The sequence below is a fragment of the Corythoichthys intestinalis genome, chromosome 8 (assembly GCF_030265065.1).
Source record: "Corythoichthys intestinalis isolate RoL2023-P3 chromosome 8, ASM3026506v1, whole genome shotgun sequence".
Classification (NCBI taxonomy): Eukaryota; Metazoa; Chordata; class Actinopteri; order Syngnathiformes; family Syngnathidae; genus Corythoichthys; species Corythoichthys intestinalis.
In genome coordinates this window covers 29,664,110-29,684,534 of record NC_080402.1, presented here as the reverse complement: position 1 = coordinate 29,684,534, position 20,425 = coordinate 29,664,110, and the positions used below count along the sequence as shown (strand labels likewise).

The 20,425-nt window shown below is 39.7% G+C and overlaps 1 protein-coding gene across 7 annotated transcripts in view; it reads left to right on the top strand.

Moving 5' to 3' along the window:
- The window catches only part of LOC130919814 (phospholipid phosphatase-related protein type 5-like), a 151,436-nt gene extending 141,885 nt beyond the window's left edge, over positions 1–9,551 (top strand). For 6 of the 7 annotated variants that reach the window (XM_057842379.1, XM_057842377.1, XM_057842378.1 and 3 more), the window contains 3 exons: positions 3,028–3,204; positions 3,265–3,401; positions 8,108–9,551. In XM_057842379.1, the coding sequence (XP_057698362.1) occupies positions 3,028–3,204; positions 3,265–3,401; positions 8,108–8,210 (417 nt within the window). In that variant the 3' untranslated portion in view covers positions 8,211–9,551. Of the gene's footprint in view, positions 1–3,027; positions 3,205–3,264; positions 3,418–8,107 lie in introns of all 7 variants that reach the window. The other variant, XM_057842380.1, reaches the window with a different exon arrangement.
- Positions 9,552–20,425: the final 10,874 nt, after the last annotated feature.

The window sequence follows — 20,425 nt, the reverse complement described above, 5'->3', positions numbered from 1 at the left end:
GTCGGATGCAGTAACAGAGAAGATAGACGGAGAGACTTGAAGTTCTACCGTATTCTGAGAGACCCGAAGTGGAGAGCGAGATGGACTGCTGTAATTCGACAAGAAATCTGGGCACCAAACGATCACCACAGACTATGTAGTAGTCATTTTATATCTGGTAAGATGCATTTAATATATATTTAGAAGATTTTGGGCTGACAACCACAATTAAGATCATTGTGTGACGTTGGTGATTGGGGTCTTTATAGTTGCCTCTTTTTCTTTGGGGGTGGAGTTGTTGTTTTGTTGGTGTTGTTGGCGGTAAGCAGAGTAAAAAGAGGGAGAAAAATACCACGACTTCCGTGTCTGATTTTTCGCCGCCAAGCAAGCGTTACAATATTAATTAAAAATGAATGAAAACTAAATACTATTGAATATGTCATCATTATCATTTTAAAAATTTAAGTGACGGGTAAAAATAGATTATGACCGGATTTTTATGACCCTGTCAGTCAAAATGACAGACAACGAAAATGTCTAGCGCAACCTCTGCCTTATAGTCTAAATATTATGGTAAAAGTATGTTTTCTGCTTCCCACCTGTTTAAGCTCTAATAAGGTTTAATCTACTTTGCCGTTTATTATTGCATGTTGTATCTGCAAATTCCAAATTGTTAGTTTGCTGACTTAGGACCGTTTATGTGAAGTGTGGTGGAGGGGTCAGTTTATAATATGGCCCACTACAGAGGTGTTAAGCAGACGTGCAGAACAATTTGAGGTATGCCGTGTTGGTTGTTTTGTTTAACACTTTATGAGTAGAGGTGGGTAGTAACGCGTTACATGTACTCCGTTACATTTAGTTGAGTAACTTTTTGAGAAAAATGTACTCCTAAGAGTAGTTTTACTAAGCCATACTTTTTACTTTTACTTAAGTAGATTTGTGAAGAAAAAACGCTACTCCTACTCTGCTACTTTGGGCTACACAAGAGTCGTTACATTTTTCTCCTTTTAGATTTTTTTTTTTTTTTTTTTTTTTTTTTTGCCAGCGATGCCAAGAGTAGCTCTAGCAATTTCACCAATGAGACCTTGCCACAATAATCACATGACTCCATTATACCATTCAAACTCTAGCTTGCCGTTCTATGCTCATGAGAGCCTGTTAAATCACGTGGCGTCTTAAAAGCACCGTAAAAAATGAAGTACAGGAATTTGACATCTAGCGCTGACCTCGACATGACTCGAAAGCGGGGGTTTTAACCTCTCTCCCAGTTTTTAAACCGGAGATATGACCCTTTTGATGTCTTATATTTCTTTCTCTAATAGTAACTATGAAGGAACTAATCACTATTCAAACTAGGAACTGTTTTCTCCACCAGAGGGCACTCATGCTCTTTGGATGAATAATGCTTCATTTCTGTCATTTTTTTTCTCTCACCGGAATTCAATGATTTTTTTTTTTTTTTGTACTTCTTTGGCTTAATGTGGTTATGTAATGGGTTATTGTACAGTATCATCAAAACAATAGTTCATATAGATAACGTTGTGCTTAGAAAACATAATACCATTGTTAAAAAAATAAAAAAACAACAACAATGTAAGCAGTTACTCACAATGACACTCATTATTTGAGTATTCTTTTCACCAAATACTTGTACTTGAGTACATTTTTGGATGAATACTTTTACTTAAGTGATATTATTTACAAGTAATGCTACCCTTACTTGGGTAAACATTTCTGCTACTCTACCCACCTTTGTTTATAAGTGGGAAGCCACTTCAGAAAGACAACTGTGTAAAATGCAATTCATTAAAAACTATATTTTCCATTATATCTGAAATTATATCTTTTCCATGACGTAAGCCATTTTCCTAACTAGTCCTCTGAAATCATGCCTTTGATGAAAAATGAGATGCAATAATCAAGCACATTAGGTTTTATAATGTACAATCAGCATATGGGGATTTTTATAGGTACCTCAGCAGTTTTATTGGTGCACTGAATTGCATTCGAATGCGCTCTGTGGCCATATAAGGCTTGGACCCCCATCCATTACCACCTACACCCACATCTATCTGCTTTCCATCGTTTACTTTTAATCATCAAAGTCAGCACACATAATGTAAATGGTCCAAAGGAAATGTGTTTTGCTTCATGAATAGCCAACAAACTTCTTAATTACCCCTGTGTTCAAGAATGGCTTCCTAACGAGCCAGCAAGTAGATTCCACCCAAGCACACTCACTATAGCGAATGATTATGTGCAGACTGCTGCTGATAACAACTGAAGTGGTGAATATATTCTCGTTTAGATTTTATTTAGGGCTGTCAAACGATTAAAAATTTTAATCGAGTTAATCCCAGTTTAAAAAGTAATTAATCGCAATTCAAACCATCTCTAAAATATGCCATATTTTTCTGTAAATTATTGTTGTAATGGAAAGATAAGACACAAGACGGATACATACATTCAACATACTGTACAAAAGTACTGTATTTGTTTATTATAACAATAAATCAACAAGATGGCATTAACATTATTAACATTCTGTTAAAGAAATCCATGGATAGAAAGACTTGCAGTTCTTAAAAGATAAATGTTAGTACAAGTTATCGAAATTTTATATTAAAACCCCTCTTAATTTTTTCATTTTAATCAAATTTGTAAAATTTTCAATCAAAAAATAAACTAGTAGCTCGCCATTATTGATGTCAATAATTACACAATGCTCATGGTGCTGAAACCCATAAAATCAGTTGCACCCAAGCGCCAGCAGAGGGTGACAAAACACCAAAAAACACAAGTAACAAGTGCACATGACACTGTGCTGTCATTTTAATCTGTTTGAGCGGGGCATGTGCGTTAAATGCGTCTTTTAACGTGATTAATTTAAAAAAATAATTACCGCCCGTTAACGCGATAATTTTGACAGCCCAAATTTTAATAGTTGCACTTATTTGTGAGGCGTTATTAGTCTTGTGAGTGAAGTGCACCCTCTTGTGGCAGTTATTTCAACTCATCTCTGTTTGTTTCCATATAATTTCACTCTAGATGTATGTGACCCTGGTTTTCCGCACTAAGGGGACCCGTCTGACCAAGCCAACCTTGTGCCTAGTGCTGCTATCGCTTGCCGTGCTAGTGGGCGTGGTGAGGGTGACGGAGCACAGGAACCACTGGAGCGACATCCTGGCTGGGTTCATCACCGGCGGAGCCATCGCTGCCTTCTTGGTGAGAGGAGAGATTGTGGGATGTTCCTTCATCTGGTTCCTAATTTGATCTTGTTTCTAGGTGTCTTGTGTGATCAACAATTTCCGGCCAGCCCAAACTGCGACGCAGAACACTCGGCCTCCAGCGCCGCAAACTTTGGAGACGCCAGCCGGAATTCCTCTGCTTAGTTTGCCCCGTGTTGAGAGTCCACTCGAAAAGTTAAGTGGCCTTCAGGTAAGGGGTGGGGGAAGAAGACATAAAAAGATCTAATTTGATTTCCCATAATGTCAGCATGGTAATTGTATTGTATGATCTCTCCAAGCTTTGCTTTGGTTTTATTCTGGGTATTCTGGCTTCCTTGCATACTGCATGTCAAATCCATGACCGACTGTAAATCGTGCATATGTGTGAATGTTACTAAGAATAGCTTGTCTACAAAGTGCCCAAAAACATGAGGAATAATTCATGGGGTACTGTCAGCAAACTGAAATGTGGACAAACATTATTGCGAACATGAGGAATAATTCATGGGGTACTGTCAGCAAACTGAAATGTGGACAAACATTATTGCGAACAATAATGGATAATAAATAAATAAATAAAATTAAAGAGTTAAACCTTCAGATACCCTGAAGTAAGGTCATCTGGGTAGGTTTTCCCTCTCCAGCTTCCTCTCACATTGCAAAACCATACTTATTACAGGGTTCCCGCGGGGTCTTAAAAAGTCTTAAAAGCATTGAATTTATGAATTGGGAAATAGTGCTTTAAAATTCTTTTTTAAACAGCATTGAATTTTCATATCTGGGTCTTAAAATTCATGATGTATAACTTGTCCGTGTCTCATTTCTCCTCAAAAGTGTAATTTGTCATTTTGATAGCCTAAATAAATCAACGAGGGGCCGGAGCCAATCAATCGCGGGATTCCCGCGTGAATGCCATGTCACGACAAAATGTAATACACTACACGGACGCTTTTTTTTTTTTTTTTGTACACCTAGCCATACCATTTATATTAGAGAGATGGGGAAATGTAAACTTACGTAGTTGAGTAAACAGTCCTTTCGCCTTTGGCTCAAACCAGTGGATAATAGTGAGTTCGAGGCTTTTTGCATCTTATGCTGTGTACAGTAGGCATGAAAGTGCTAGAGTCCCATGCTAAGTCGTCCAAGCAAATAACCTCCATGAGAGGAAAGAAACAAACTCCCTCCATTGCCTGTGTAAAACAACCAGCTGCTCACGGTCCTGAAGAGACAGAAGCTAAAGCCAGCCAGCAAGCTGCTAATGTAAGCGAAGTGACAGCAGCTAACACTAGCCCGCTTGTGCTGCAGCCCTCCTGCATCCCAACCAGGAGTTAATTTGAGCCGGATCTTGCCGGAACAAGATCCGGCACCTCTTGATTTTGGCCTCTCTGTGTTCCGGGACTTATTTGGGCAGATCCGGTACGTCTCGTGCATATAAAATAATAATAATATAAAAACTTTTGGGGGAAAGAAGGAGAGGAGTCATTGATGGCTTTCTCCACTTTATTGTGGCAACAATAGGAAAACAATAAACAAAATAATAGCAGACTGCCGCCACATTCAACCACAGACTTTTGCTTCTCGCTCTTTTCCCCCTTTGCTTCCTACTACTCACAGCTAACTACTAACCCTAACCCATATTGTCTTGTTTTGAGCTTTTTCTTAACAAAGGTATCGGACACACGACGTGCTGACAACTTTGTTTCTTTATTAACACATGGAGCTAACAGTACGAACACAGCTTGGGGCTTTCCACAGGCTGTGCTTCTCTATCGCACTCCAGCATCACGGGATCAAAACAACAGTAATGTTGCGTGCACTTCAGGGTGCCTCGGAAAACATTATATCAGAATATTACACATAGTTACGGACATTACAGTGTAAGATAAAATAATAATATGCATAAATTCATTTCCACAAGAAATCCCAAGAATTGCATGTTGTTTATAAAAATTTAACGTCATTTGAAAGAGTCGGAGATTTATTGATGCACTGAAAAGCTGGACCAACAAATCACGCCCCCGACATTAAAAAAGAAAGGAAAAAAAAAAGTTGAAATTTGCGGCATCTGGGGAGCAAGCAGCCAGGATCAAACGGTATTTCAACATGCCAAAAAGACAGTTGCATTTACTGTCTTTTTTTCAAAAAGACGGAAGACGGTTCAAAACGAGTCAGAAAAGCACAAAGAAAAGAAAGAAAAAAAGGAAAGTCCCACAGCATGGCAAGTGGGCATTTGTGTTTTGTTTTCAACACCATTTTCTGCATATGTTCCGGGACCTGTTCCCGTGCCGTCATCCCTGCGCTGTCATATGTGCTTTGCGTTCCGGCAGTTTATGATTTACAAATTAAGCACTGATCTCAACCTAGCTACGATTGCTAGTGGATTTAAAAGAGTGGATCTACGCTCATCGTTTGGGTCCACAGCAACCATGAAAGCAGAGGTGTTGTGGTTGCCCGAAAATTTAAGATGAACGCCGAGAACGTCTCTACTTGGCCTGTGTCTGCGATGTGGTGGTGTGGCATGAATAGCCTATTCAGTACGCTGCCTTGTTATATCCTGCACTCATCCCACATTTCCTCTTTCAAAAAATAAATCAACACAAATTCAGATTTTGTTTTTCTTGGTCAATATGGCTGTGAGTTGTTGTTTTTTATATGGTCTTAATTCGGTCTTAAAAAGCATTTAAATTAACTAGGCTTGTCAAATTTATCGCGTCAATGGGCGGCAATTAATTTTTCTAAATTAAACACGTTAAAATATTTAAGCCATTTAACGCATGCGCGGAACGACCCACTCATGCATTGCTGCAAACAGACTACAATGGCGCGTTTTATGTATATTGAGAGCTAAGAGGCAGAGACAAGCGAGTGGTGTGGACACAGGCATTCATTGTGGCCGCGCAATTCATTGGCATAAGTTTTGTCATCTCTTCCACAACAATTATAATTATTGTGGCAAGCAACGTGGGGAAGAGTGACAGGGGATGATCTTTTCCTTAACACCCTGTATTGTATACAACGCAGAGAAGTTATACCATTTGCAGCCACCACTGACAGTCGTGGTTGCCCAACCTCCCATCATGCATTTGTGCGGAACAGTTAAGTCGCTACAGTGTCATTTACTGAAAGCACAACAAAAATATTATTCCTATCTCTCAAAAAAAAATAATGTTCACAAAAAGAAAAGCGCTCAATGCAAAGAGAACTGGCATTCCCAATCAAAATAGCTATGCAAAATAATACTAAGACTTTGGTTAAACTCTATTGAAACATTTCGCTTAGCTCAACAAATACACTAGATGGCAATATTTAGTCACAATAAACAAACTATCAGAGGTCTCGTACGTTGTGAAGTAAACACTCAAATGAACGTAAGGTACAATGAATCCGGAAACTACAGCATCAGTCAAGGGTCAAAACGCACTAGAAAAACTTGGCTAGAGCTTTAGTTAATTTAAAACTCGCCCTTGACACCTTGTGGTGTATTTCAATCAGTACCTTCCACAATGGCAAGCTATTCATGTATTTTTTTGATTGAAAATTTTACAAATTTTATTCAAACGAAAACATACAGAGGGGTTTTAATTAGAGATGTCCCGATCGATCGGGATGGGTCCGATCACGTCATTTTCAAAGTCTCAGAATCGGCAAAAAAATATTGGCCATGCCTTTTTTTTTAATATATATATATAAATATCATGGGAAGCAATGTGGGGAAGCAAGGTAGCAATTGAACTTTTTCTTAACACCTTACGTTATTTCCCAACGCAGAGAAGATATATCAATTGGTAGCACTACGCACAGTCATGGTTCCACTTCCCATCATGCATTTAGGCATGGCTACAGTATCATTTACTGAAAGTTCAACAAATACACTAGATGGCAATATTTAGTCACAATATACAAAGTCACAAGTCTTTCTATCCGTGGATCCCTCTCACAGAAAGAATGTTAATAATGTAAATGCCGTCTTGAGGATTTATTGTCATAATAAACAAATACAGTACCTATGTACTGTATGTTGAATGTATGTATTCGTCCGAGTTTTATTCATTTTTTCTTAATGCATTGCCAAAATGTATATCATCGGGAAAAATTATCGGGAATGATTGGAATTGAATCGGGAGCAAAAAAAGCAATGGGATCGGGAAATATCGGGATCGGCAGATAGGCCTACTCAAACTAAAACGATCGGGATCGGATCGGGAGCAAAAAAACATGATCGGAACAACCCTAGTTTTAATATAAAATTACTATAACATGTACTCACATTTATCTTTTAAGAATTACAAGTCTTTCTATCGGTGGATCCCTTTCACAGAAAGAATGTTAATAATGTTAATGCCATCTTGTGGATTTATTGTTACAATAAACAAATACAGTACTTATGTACAGTATGTTGAATGTATATATCCGTCTTGTCTTATCTTTCCATTCCAACAATAATTTACAGAAAAATATGGCATATTTTAGAGATGGTTCGAATTGCGGTTAATTACGAATAATTCATTTTTAAGCTGTGATTAACTCGATTAAAAATTTTAATCGTTTCACAGTCCTAAAATTAACTTGAGGAACCCTGTATTAGGTTGAATGCAAGAATTTTTCAAAGGTGTGCGTGTGCATGTTAGTCTATACTGTATGTGCCCTGCAATTGGGTGGCAACCAGTCCAGGAAACACCTTGCCTTACCTGGCCAAAAGTCAGCTGGGATATGCTCCAACTCACCAGCAACCCAAATAAGGAAAGATGCTGTACAAACTAGTGTATATGGATGGGTGTTTGTGGTAAGGTGTTTATTTCTTCAAGTGAATTAAGTGAGGCATGGAACAGAACAGAGGGCATAAGTAAATAAGATCCTACCATTTTACGCTCTTTGTGCCTTCCTCTTCTTTTCTGTTTTAGGCTCCAGGGCTACCATATTCTGAGATCACATGACCATCAGCCAATCCCGCACCCCACCCCCGTGCACCACCCCTTGCGGCGGTGCCTCACCAGCTCAGTCTAGACCGAACTGAGGATGGCGCCACCCAGCCAGGCTGTCCCGCCCACCAGGGGGCACGCCTTCCTCTCCGCCGGGTGAAGTCCACGCAGGTGTGAAGGTCCGCTGGCAGACGTGAGCGCGTGGTCAGCCTGCCAAACTGTCACAAAGCGACGACCGGCCGGTCCATTTCTGTCTTGTTAGTCCTTTTTTCCTCTCCTCGGTCGGGATCAAAAGAGCCGAGGAAAGGCTCGTTGAAGCCAGATCTGTTGAAGCAATACTTCGCCTCCAATTTCCTCATCTCCACTTGGACTCCACAAGAAGTTGACAGTTGTTGGCTCCTGACAATCAAAACTTAGTGGAGCAGGTGCTTTGAGGACTGGGATGGAAGCCTAATAAGACCAGTGGATCCTCTGCTGGAGAAGTTTTTCTTACACTCAGGACGATTCAGTGTGGAAAAAAGATGTTTATGTCAAGAAATACACAGCGAAAAAACATGGTGTCAGTCTCTGAAGCAGTATATCCTAACCTTTATCGAACCATGGCACATACTGTATTTTACATGGCTACCGCTAAACAAAAGCACACTGAAAAACTAATAATTTTATTTCAGTATAAAAATCCTGTTTATTTGAATACAAAGGTATTATTTTGTTGTGTGAATGGCAACAGCTGGATACGCGTCAGTTATACAGCACTTTCCTTTATAGGCAGTATCTAAGGAGCCTAAATGAAGGAAGGTGGATGGCACTTTTTAGCTCAGAGTTAGTATTTGACAAGCTGTCAATTTGTTATTGTGTTGTGCACTGAGTGACGTGATAGAAGGGACACTTGTAGCCCACTCCACAGATTTTTAGACCAATAGCATAATTGCCCAAGTCACGTGTAAACATCTAGAAACAAGGGTGGGGGTGACTGAGAAAAGTATTAATTATTGACTTTGACAATTCTGCTATGAGGCAAGTGAAATATAATTTCATGTGTGTTCTACTGATGTTTCCCTTTTGATACTTTTTGAAGGTTAGCCCAATGGCGTACCGCGCGCATGCTATTTTTAGACTGTGACGTCGCATCGTAAAGCAGAAGTAAAGTAGAAGTGGGACATTATAGGCCCGCCCTCGCATAGAAACTATGTTAATTCTGCTACTTTTCTCTGGTAATCTTTCAAAAACGAACATGCCGATCACACATTGCTTTTTTGGAACTTGTAGAAACGACTCTAGACATTACAACATATGTTACGACCAGGGGTGAAAGTGGCTAGAATTTTTTGCCGGAACTCCCCGACGTAAAGGTCGCCACTGAGTAAGAAATGTTATTTATTTATTTATTTATCTATCTATCCATTTATTTATTTTCATCTTTTTTTTGGGGGGGGGGGGGGGGGGTCAAACTCCTAAAACTACTGAAATGCAAAGAAAACTGTTTTGGCACAGTTATTTCTGTAACACATACAAAAACAGATTTTCATTCAAAATTGTGTGTTTTCAATGATTTGCAAAAAAAAAGTTAACAGAACCAGCAATAACCCCAACCTCCATCTCCTAATTTTTATTTTGTCTCATTTCCTCACATACTAAATGCCAAATCTCAATTTTAACTACTTAACAACATAGGATGTATATTAAAACTGAAGTTAATGTAAACGTTTACTTTTGCTTTCCTTTTTTTTTTTTTTTTTTTTAATTTTATTTTTTATAATAAAGATATATGTAACATACATTCAGAAAAATAAGTACAAATGACTTATATTATGCAGAGTGAAATGGAATATATTTTGAAGATTGCCCAAACATTTACTTTTTTAAATCATAAGGAAATGAATAAGTAGCCTAACATAAATCAACAAATACTAGTATAAGTCCAAAGTGCACGTTAGGCGTTTTGCTTTGCTGCGTGCATTCGCATATTGACGTGACTCATCATCTTCAGACTCTGATAACTGCAGCAGCCGTCAGTGGAATAAAATAAATAATAAATATCGTTGGAAACGGTTAACGCTACACAATCACTTTATAATGCTTGTTGTTAACACTTTTGTATGTAAATCTGACGTTGGTAGATTGTTATATTCTTGGAGATTAAATGCATGTGTGGCAGTTTAGCATTTTTTTTTTTACATAGTGTTTTGACAGTTGCCGTCATATTTTTGGAATCAAAGCACCCTGTACCGTAACACAGGGGTCCCCATTTGCCGGGCCGCAGACCGGTACTGGTCCGTGGTGCATTTGCTACCGGGCCGCACAGAAATAATAATTTAATAACGACCGCATTCTCGCCGAATTGATCCTGTGCCCCTGCTTAACACACCAATATCTCTGTCTATTCTAGAAATAATACTATGGGATAGATTACAATGTTGTCATAGAAGTCCATTGATTGGACTGCTAGTAGTACATCTTGTTTGTGTATATAATATATCTATGTGCGCTTGTCCTTGATAATAATGTATTACTAGGCCGCGGGCGCAGCACATTTGTTCCCGGAAATAATTAGCCCCCACACGAGCGAAGATAACTGGAAAACAGACGTCTTTGGAGATATTTTTACGGCGAAAAGGATATTTTTACGGCGAAAAGGGCACCTGACGAGCCTACAACCTCGAAGACCCACGAACTGCGAAGGAGTGGATTTGTGACCCGTTTGTGAATAGAGATCGAAAATGACGGGGACCTTATTAAACGTACATTCAAGACAGCAACTCTACCGAGGTTCTGGATTAAAGTCATTCTGGAATATCCTGACATTGCGCCAAGAGCATTGAAAACCCTGCTACAATTTCCAACATCGTATCTTTGTGGCGCGGGCTTCTTAATTAATGTTTAACGACAAGGCGAAGTCGTTAATGGTGAGCGCGGTGTGCAGCTGTTGTATGCAGCTTACATGGCAGGATGAATCTGAGAACTTTTCTACAAGTCATTCCATGATCAAACGTAAGTTAATATTCCTTTCTTTCAAGAAAGTTTCTAGTGTTTACTTTGGAATCGCTGCATTTGTGCATTTTGCGGCTATGTTTAACGTTACGCGCATGCGCAGAACTGCATCGTAGCAATTTTTGATGGGTTGCAAAATTTGTCAGAACACCGGTCCGTGAAAAAAAAGACCCAAATAACACCGGTCCATGGTGCAAAAAAGGTTGGGGACCCCTGCCGTAACCGCATTCAGGCCCTGAGTCTTAAACCGGAACTGCGTTCCTGCCCAGAATCTTATACCGGAACTGCGTTCCTGACCGTTCTGGCCCACTTTCACCCCTGGTTACGACACAAACGGATGTTTTCTTCATATGTTTCCCGAAACCAAAAACTCGGAGGAAAAAATGTGAAAAATTGAGCGGACTTTTAACGGCAGCTCGGTGAATCCATTCACATTTCATATGCAGTAAACATTTTGTTGGGTTGGCATTGTCTTTCAGTGGACAAAGAGGTAAGCCATTTTGATATTTTTCACTTTTTTTTTTGCGTAATGTTGTGCCGTGCTGCTTCTGTCTGACAATGAAGGACTTGAAAAGAATTAAAATGGTATCTGACTGCTAGTTACCTTTTCTGTTGTTAAAAAAAAAAAACTACAGTAAGGGGGAAGTGTAAAAAAAATATATAGAATCAAGATTTCTTATCAATGAAAAAATTAAAAGCGTTCGTTGGCTGTCACTAAGTAGCATTTGCGATCGCTACACAAAACTAACTAAATTACCCCCAAGAACCGTCAGAGACATAGGACAATCAGAGAATATAATGTATAAGAAAGATTGAAATAGGAGAATTTGTCATTGCCAGTCGCGTGGATAAAAAAGCTAAGGCTATGCTTAAGTCAGCTTTTTGTTGTTGTTGTTGTCATTTTCAGCCTTCGACACTCAAGCCATGTCTTTAACTGAACATTTTTACGTTCTTCCACATCTTTGCCAGTGAATTTGGCACCAGGAACAAAATTTCCGAGAGAATTGGTAGGTTTAGCTCTGTAAACATCTCTTTCGTACACAATTTCCATTCATTTCCTATTAGGGACAAACGGTGGTGTGTCCCCCCCTTAGCAACAGTAGATAATGTCATGAATATTAATGAGCGGAAGTGACGTGTTGCTTGCGGTACGCCATTGACAGGGACACCTGCCTATCAAACACATATATTTGTTATTGCATATTTCTTATTGATGTCCTTTTCATTTTGTCTGGCTTCATTCCAGCACATATATATAAAAAATAAATAAAAAACACCTACAATGAATCAGACTGACATGGAGGAAGTGCCAAGATGATTGGAACAGTGAATGAAAAGGTTTTCTTATACTTAACACTACAGTAAAATATTATATTATTTTTCATGTTAAAATTTCTAAACCCTGGTTAAGAAATGGAAATGCCAAGATGTGTGGGTGCCTGTGTGTGTGCGTGTAATACCAGGGGCGCTGGAAGTCACTCACAGGAAGGGGTGCTGAGGATCTTTTTTAGTTTTTCCCCATCCAAAAACAGCCTTTTCAGTCCAAATTTGTCATGCTTGCGCGGTTTCTCCATACAAGGCGTGCACAATGGCAGTACTCACGCATAATAGACAGTATACGTACTACTGCTAGGCTGCTACAAAGACGCCATTCTATTTCACCTACAGTGTTTGTTGGAGTTTTTGTATTTTAAATAAAAGCGCTCGTGTATTATAATGACTATCTCCGCAGCTAGACAGTGCAATTGCACACGAACACGTTGGTCTCTTCTTATATCTTATGTGGGCGTGTATGTAATAGTTTACAGTTAAATGTGTTTAATCCAACATTGAAAATGTTAGTGTCTTTTTTTTTTTTTTTTTTTTTTAAACAAAAAAGTTCCTGAAAGGGCCAATAAGCCTCAGTTTAACACCCCCATTTCACAACACTAAAATAAATTGCACATGAATATCCACCAGTGCTCTGCACGGCAGCAGCTCAACAGGAACAACAATAAAATAATATGGCTACATTGCAAGCATGTCTTACCTATCTGAAGACACCAAAGGACAATCATCTTCATTTTTGACCTCGAATTGAATATTAGAAAATGTTGCTACTTTTGTAAAGAAAAAATTGCTAATTTGTTTTTGTTCCATGTTAACGCATCGTCTGTCAACAGTTTTTCTGTTCCAATAGCGCCTTATTCAACGTCACCTGGTAAGCAAGCAAGGTGTCAGGTGGTGTCAGGTGCTCTCAAGATTCAAGTTTGAAAAAAGACTTTTTGAACACCAAATTAATTTTTACACAGAAAATAATTACAGTACATCTGAAACAAATGATTATAACAAAATATTTGAGAGAAAAAACATGTTATTTTGCCCCTTTTTAAATCTTAATATCTGAACATTTAAATATGTAAACTAAAGTGCCGTCACATTCCTAAGTGAATGGCTTCTGGTTTTTGAAATGTAAATAAACCAACCTATTGTGATAAAACAACAAACATGCAATAACTGCATTAACCATCAAAGTGAAGTCTAACTGTAACTGTAGTCTTGAAACATCTGAATAAGGAAAAACATTGCAATAAAATAATGCAAACTGGTTAAACGTGAGAGTACCTGAGATCTGTTATGACAGCACATCGCTTCAATGATATCTGGCGCCATCTAGCGTCGTGAATGGGTATAATGTCTAGACCGCGAATATAAGACGACCCCCACTTTTTCAGTCTTACTTCAATGCAAAAAACACTGTTTTATATTCGGGCCAATACGGTATATTTAAACCCCAAATACGCTATTGCAGGGGTCGGGAACCTTTTAGACAGAGAGAGCCAAAACCCAACATATTTTCAAATGTGATTCCATAAGAGCCATGCAGTGTGTGTCTATGTGTATGTACGTATATAAACCCACACTGTATATTCTATATTCTTTCGCCAGCTTGTCAGAGTCCGTTTTGTAAGCACTGTCCCTTTCGTGCATTTGAATGCATTACACTGGAGGCAGAGAGGATGGCGTGGCTCAGTGGTAGAGTAGTCCTCCAACCCAGAGGTTGTGAGTTCGATTCTCTGCCCTAATGAACTCGCCAAAGTATCCTTGAGCAAGAAACTGAACCCCACATTGTTCCTGGTGCTGCGTCCCCAGTAGGTAGATGGCAATGTAGTGTAAAGTGCTTTGAGCACCTTGAAAGGTGGAAAAGCGCTATACAAGTATAACACCATTTACCAGAGGGTGGCCACGCTCTGCTTTTACGAGCAGTTGCCGAGGTGCGATTGAAATAAATATTGAGAAAACGACAGAGAAAGTCTGACATCGTTACTGGGTTGTTACAATCGTTGGGCACTCACCACAAGGAAAATAACAAATAGAAACATGGTGTGGCGCCGCGTATATTTCCTGGAATAGGAAACCACAATCGGGGACGACCAGGGGGACATGTTGGTAACAGTGGCCGAGAAAGGCAGTCGTTTCGTGAGTCCCGCTCTCCTGGAAGTGGCGGCAATTTGGCAGTCCAAAAAGTCATGAACGTGAAGTGCCTGTATGACCTGGGGTACCAAGCGGTTCCTTTTCGTGGTTTAATTTTCTCCCATGTATTTTTTATATACTCCAGTTTGCTCGGCATCGAGTCAGGAGGAGGCTGCCCCGCCGCTGGTCAAGTGCTGACGTAACGCACGAGGCGATCTCGCCCATTCCGCGCGACCCGACTTAAAGCATATTATTGCAACGCACATTTGAAGTGTCCAAGATTAATGTGCGAATACGCCATCAGTTCATCATAGCTGGTTCATGTGAAGCAAGCCGGCGGGTTCCACATTTAAGATGACGGGTTGGCAGAGAGCCATATGCGCTCATTAAAAGAGCCATATATGGCTTGCGAGACATAGGTTCTCGACCCCTGCGCTATTGGTTCAAAGTTTTATTTATTCATTTTTAACACACACATGAAAAGAGTCGGTCAAAATCTTTTTTTCTACGCAATACCAGAGGGCGCCGCACCCTCAGCACCCCACTTCCCGCGCCACTGTGTAATACTGTTTTTTTGTTTTGTTTTGTTTTTTAACATCTCACAATCAAAAGTTGTTTGGCCAAATGTGCCGTTCAATTGGCTGGAGCCCAGTCCTGTGTGTTCCTAGCCTCAGTCAAATTAAACTGGGATAGGGTCCAGTTACCATAAGGTATAGAAAATGAGTGGATGGATATTGTCACCATGTTGTTGATTTTTTTTAACTGTGTGTTAATGAGCACACAAAATGACAGCACAACTGTTAATTATTGGTTAGTTTTGTGTAAACTAAGTTACAGCATGCTTAGTTTGCTTAAGCTGTACTAGTCATTATGTTGCGGTAATTACACACTTGTGTGGAGCTCTGCTCCTTTTCTTTGCAGGACCCTGACCAAGACCACCCCCTTGACCCAATAATAATAAAAAAAAAAAACAACCTCTGTCATAACAACAGAGGGTGTTTATTATAAATCACGGTTTACCTACATTACATTTTTCTGATGGAATCTTCCTCACAACAGATGGATGGAGGGCACTGATGTGTGAAATGTTCATGTTAAATGTGATTTGTATTTATCAAAATAAACAGCAATTACCACACAATTAAATTATTTGTTACATGTTCTTGCTCTCAAATTCACATCGGCAGTGCTACACATTAAATCCATTTTGAAAGGGAGGGCTGGCAGCGAATGTTTCCCCTGGAAGAGATTTTTTTTTTAAATTCCCAAAAATATCATCACTTGCCCTATAAAGACGACTTTTCATTCAAATGTTTGAAATGTTTCAGCAATGAACAAAAACATAAAAATGGCTTTGGAATTTTTACTTTAAAATACAGCTGACTGTTTAAACGTACAATATGAACAAATATTCTGCATTCAATTGTGGAAATTACTGTACTATTTTAGCACATTGATGAAATACTACCTACCAGTGGCCAACTTAAATACTACACCTTTTTTTTTTCTTTAACAATGTGTAGGGAGTGCGTGTAACCAGCAGGCGACAGTGTTTCACACAATATCCTTTCAGAAAACAGTCCAACAAGAGGGCACTCAGCATAAAAAGCTAATAGAATTTTAGGTTAGGGTTAGTTTAAATTGTAGCTAGAAACAAATGTTTTTAAAAATACGTCACTAGTTACCTTCACTGACCCACTCCCAGCATTAGTCACCAAGCTAATAAATACAAAATGATGGCAGCGTAATGTTGAAATGCAGACAGTCAATCCCCTCGCACCCGAAACCCCCCACCTAGCTTTGTATTGTGTTTGTCACTCTTGTTAACGGCAACACCCGTACATTGACACAGAACACTGTGCACTCTCTCGACAACATTATCTTTTCCGGAAATTGCTTCTCAAGCACAGCCGGAGCCCCATTAGAAAAGAAGAGCTCTGCGCTGTAACCTTTTTAAAAAGCCATTAGTGATGCACCTGCTTCGCTCTCTCATTCTTTCTCTCTGTGTTCCTATTTGTGCGTCCTATTTGTCTCTCTTGTTAACATTGACACACAACACACAATTTCAACATCCTGATTGCAATTCGCCCGCTCTCCAATCCTACAAGCGGCAACAAAAAGGCCCTTTCTTGACCAATTAGAGCATTACTCATTCGTGTTAAGCATGGAGCAACATTATAGTACATGTAGTCCAGTGTTGTTTTTGGCAGCCATGTTAATTTTCGTCTTAATCTTTTGGAAGAAAATACTTATTAGTTTTAGTTATATTTTAGTAATTTCAAAATGTGTTCGTCTTTGCTTAGTTTTAGTCAATGAAAACGCGGGAAAATTTTGTCTAGTTTTAGTCGTAAATTCTCAAAATGTTTTCGTCCTTAGACTTCATAATGTATTGACCGGACACGGGCAAGGGGTCGATAAATAGGGGGCCTGCATTGTTGGCGAGGCCGTCAAAACTGACCTAGTGGAATCACAGACAAAGAGCTTTTTTTGTTGAAAATTCTTGTGAACAAATGCTTAAATTCCTGAATTCTTTATAGATATGGATGTAAAACAGTCTCGATTCTTGGTTTAAAGCAAATAAAAAGTGCAGTTTGCATTTTTTTTTTTAAAGTAAATATGTCGAAGTGCAATGCTAGTCTGTTAGTAAATGTAGCTGCCGGGTGCCTTATGTAAACAGAGCTTTTCCGGTAAAAAGTGTTGTGAATAAATGCTTAAATCCCCGAATTCTTTATAGATATGGACGAAAAAAGGGTCTCGATTCTTGGTTAAAAGCAAAGAAAAAAAAATGTGCATTGAGCATTTATTTTACGCAAATACATCGAGTACAATGCTAGTCTGTTAGTGAATGTAGCTAGTGGCCTCCTTATGCAAGCAGAGCTTTTTCAGTGGAAATTCTTGTGAATAAATGCTTAAATCCCCTAATTCTTTAGAGATATGGACGTAAAACTGTCTCGATTCTTGGTTAAAAGAAAAAGAAAAGAAAAAAAAAAAAACGTGCAGTTAGCATTTATTTTACGTAAATATGTCGAAGTACAATGCTTGTATGTTAGTTAATGTAGCTAGCGGCCGCCTTATGTAAACAGAGCTTTTCCGGTGAAAATTCTTGTGAATAAATGCTTAAGTCCCCAAATTCTTTATACATATAGACGTAGAACAGTCATGATTCTGGGTAAAAGCAATAAACAAAAACGTGCAGTTAGCATTTATTTTACGGAAATATTGCGAACAATGATGCTAGTGCATTAGCGGCTAATTTCTCTCATTGATTTTTTTTCACGTTTCAAAATGCATGCATGGTATGAAAAATATAATAATCACCTTGAATCCTCGATCAAATCACTCCTGAGACAATCCTTCCTGTTTGTATGCGGTACAGCTTTCATACTTTTTCAACAGAAATCCGGCGTTAGATCGCTGCGTGCCTGTGTGAATAACTACTCTTAATGTGGTCGACCCCCTACCTGAATGCGAGGCGCAATGCATGACCGATCTGACCGGTCAATACCATTATGAAGTCCGTTTTTCGTCTATAATCTTCCAAAGTTTTCGTCCATTAATAAATAAATGATATAAGGTTTCCAACAATTTCGAATGTACATGACAGACAAGCACATAACTGTAGAGTCTAAATGGATATCACCATTTCCATCATGATAATACACACTCAGCAGGAAAACAACGCACTATTTGCAATTAATTAAACTCACCTGGACGGCATGAACTGGATGTAAAATGTTTTCCAAGAGTTTAAGAAGTCACCAAGTCACTTCGCTAAATGCTAATGTGAACGCTTTGCTAATGCAAACGCTATGCTAACTCTACATGTTAGTTTATTTAGTTTAAAGCAGTACTTCTCAAATAGTGGGCCGCACCCCCCTGAGCGATGCCAGGGGTGGCGCAAGTGACCTCGAGGAGAAAACCTTTTTTTGCCGTACTAGAATAAAGTGTACTTGCACATCCACTCAGTGCGTGGCAGTGGCGCTCTCATTTTCAGAGTGTGCACAGTATTTTTGAACCAAGCAAGAGCACACAGCAAATAGATATTAAGAGCTGTGCGCCGTTTTTCGGCCGGGCTCACGGAGCGACTCACTGTCTTCTCCGGTTCTCACGTGTCCGCCCAAGAAGTGCCATTTTCGGCTTGGGATCGTCACGACGACCGCCCTCACCTCCCGTTCTCCCCCGCCCGCTGAGAATGTACCGTTTTCGGGCTGTTTGGATTTTGGCTTTCACTTTTAATACAGTGGGAGACGAGGAAAAACCCCTCTGTTTACTGTGTCTAAATATGATTGTAGCGGACAGCAGGAAGCCACATCCACTAGCCCTGCAAGCAACACTGTTAGGTCTAAACTTAATACTTGAACTAAGAAAACAGCAAAGACCTAGGAAAGGACGGAGGAAGGATCAGACTTGAGACGGAGATAAATTTTCACTGGCGGCCACCAGGGAGAGGGTCGACAGCGCAGTACGCTCGCTCGCAGTGAGCCTCTCTCAGCCCCCTCCCTGGGGTTGCGCCTTTTATTGACAAAGTGGGAGAGCATCAACACACATGCGTAAGTTTCACATTCCGAGAAATAGCTGTTTTCTTGAGAAATGGGTGCAGGCAGTTATTTGTTTCATTTTACTGAAATGTGCCCAACTGGGTCATGCTGACATCTGTTAAGTTTCACATTCTTTCTTTTGTAAGGCCTTAACGGCTGTTAAGTAAGACAGTAGTTATAGCTATTAGTTTTAAACACACATTATTAACCTTAGCGTGCAAAAGCATTAAAGCACATCTTACAAACACTGAACAGAACCCTCGCACTTTTGCGCAACTCGGACGTCACGCAAACTCGGACGGCACAGAGGTCGGAGTGGTGGCAGATCGTCTCTCTCTCATCATCTCCTGAGAACCTACTGTAACTTGCTCGGAACTCGCCTCTTTTTTGGGGATTAAAAATACATTCACACACCCAGGTGAAAAAGCAGCTATTGAAGAGAGTCCTACAAAAAAGGAGGCGCTACTGAGCTCTGCAGCCACGACCTCATTAAAAGCCAAAATGAATCTTCTAATTGGACCAATTCGACCAAGTGTACCAAATGTTGTGGGTCTATAAGCTGCCTAGGTCCCTGTAAAATCTACTTCCTTTTAATGCCGAGCAAAGGGTCATTGTGGCAACAGACAGAGACGTGTGGACATGGGCCTTAAATTGTAGTCTTACAAAAGGTCATGAAACTACAATGACCAACCTGAAAATAACTAGACATGTATCAGTAAAATGAGTGACTTTCTGTTGCCACGAGTTGGCAGTGTAGGGTTGATGCAAATGACACATACAGGACCCTTCAGGGTAAGACTCTCACCAAGCATGGGAAGTTTGGCGCAGATATGTTGTATGTCTGCCAAGTTATAATTGTTAAGAATTTGTGACGAAATGGCAACGGTCATTTTCACTTTCCTGTTGACCCCTCTGCTTCAACGAAACCTCAACATTTTTCATCAGGCACCTGAACGCATGTCTTAAGGCTTCCCTGAAACAGGATTGAAGTCAATTGATTTTTTTTTCCTTCCAGGAGGAGCCGGTCATCAGACTTTGTGTGTCTCCGGGGGTCTATTGGCAGTGGGCAGGGCTCGGCTCGCTGGGATGCTCTGGTTCTCTGCATGACGATTGGATGATCCAATGATCCCTTTTGATTGACAGCGAAATAAGCGAATCAGTGATCTTGTCTTATTCACATCCGTGGAAGACATTTTTCAATTTCAAGGCAGGTGTGGAGATTGGTGACAGGTGTGCAGTGAGTCAGTGAGGAGGGTTTTTTGAATAAACTTGCAAGCAAAAATCTAGGATACAAGCAATGTATGGTGGAAAAGAGCAA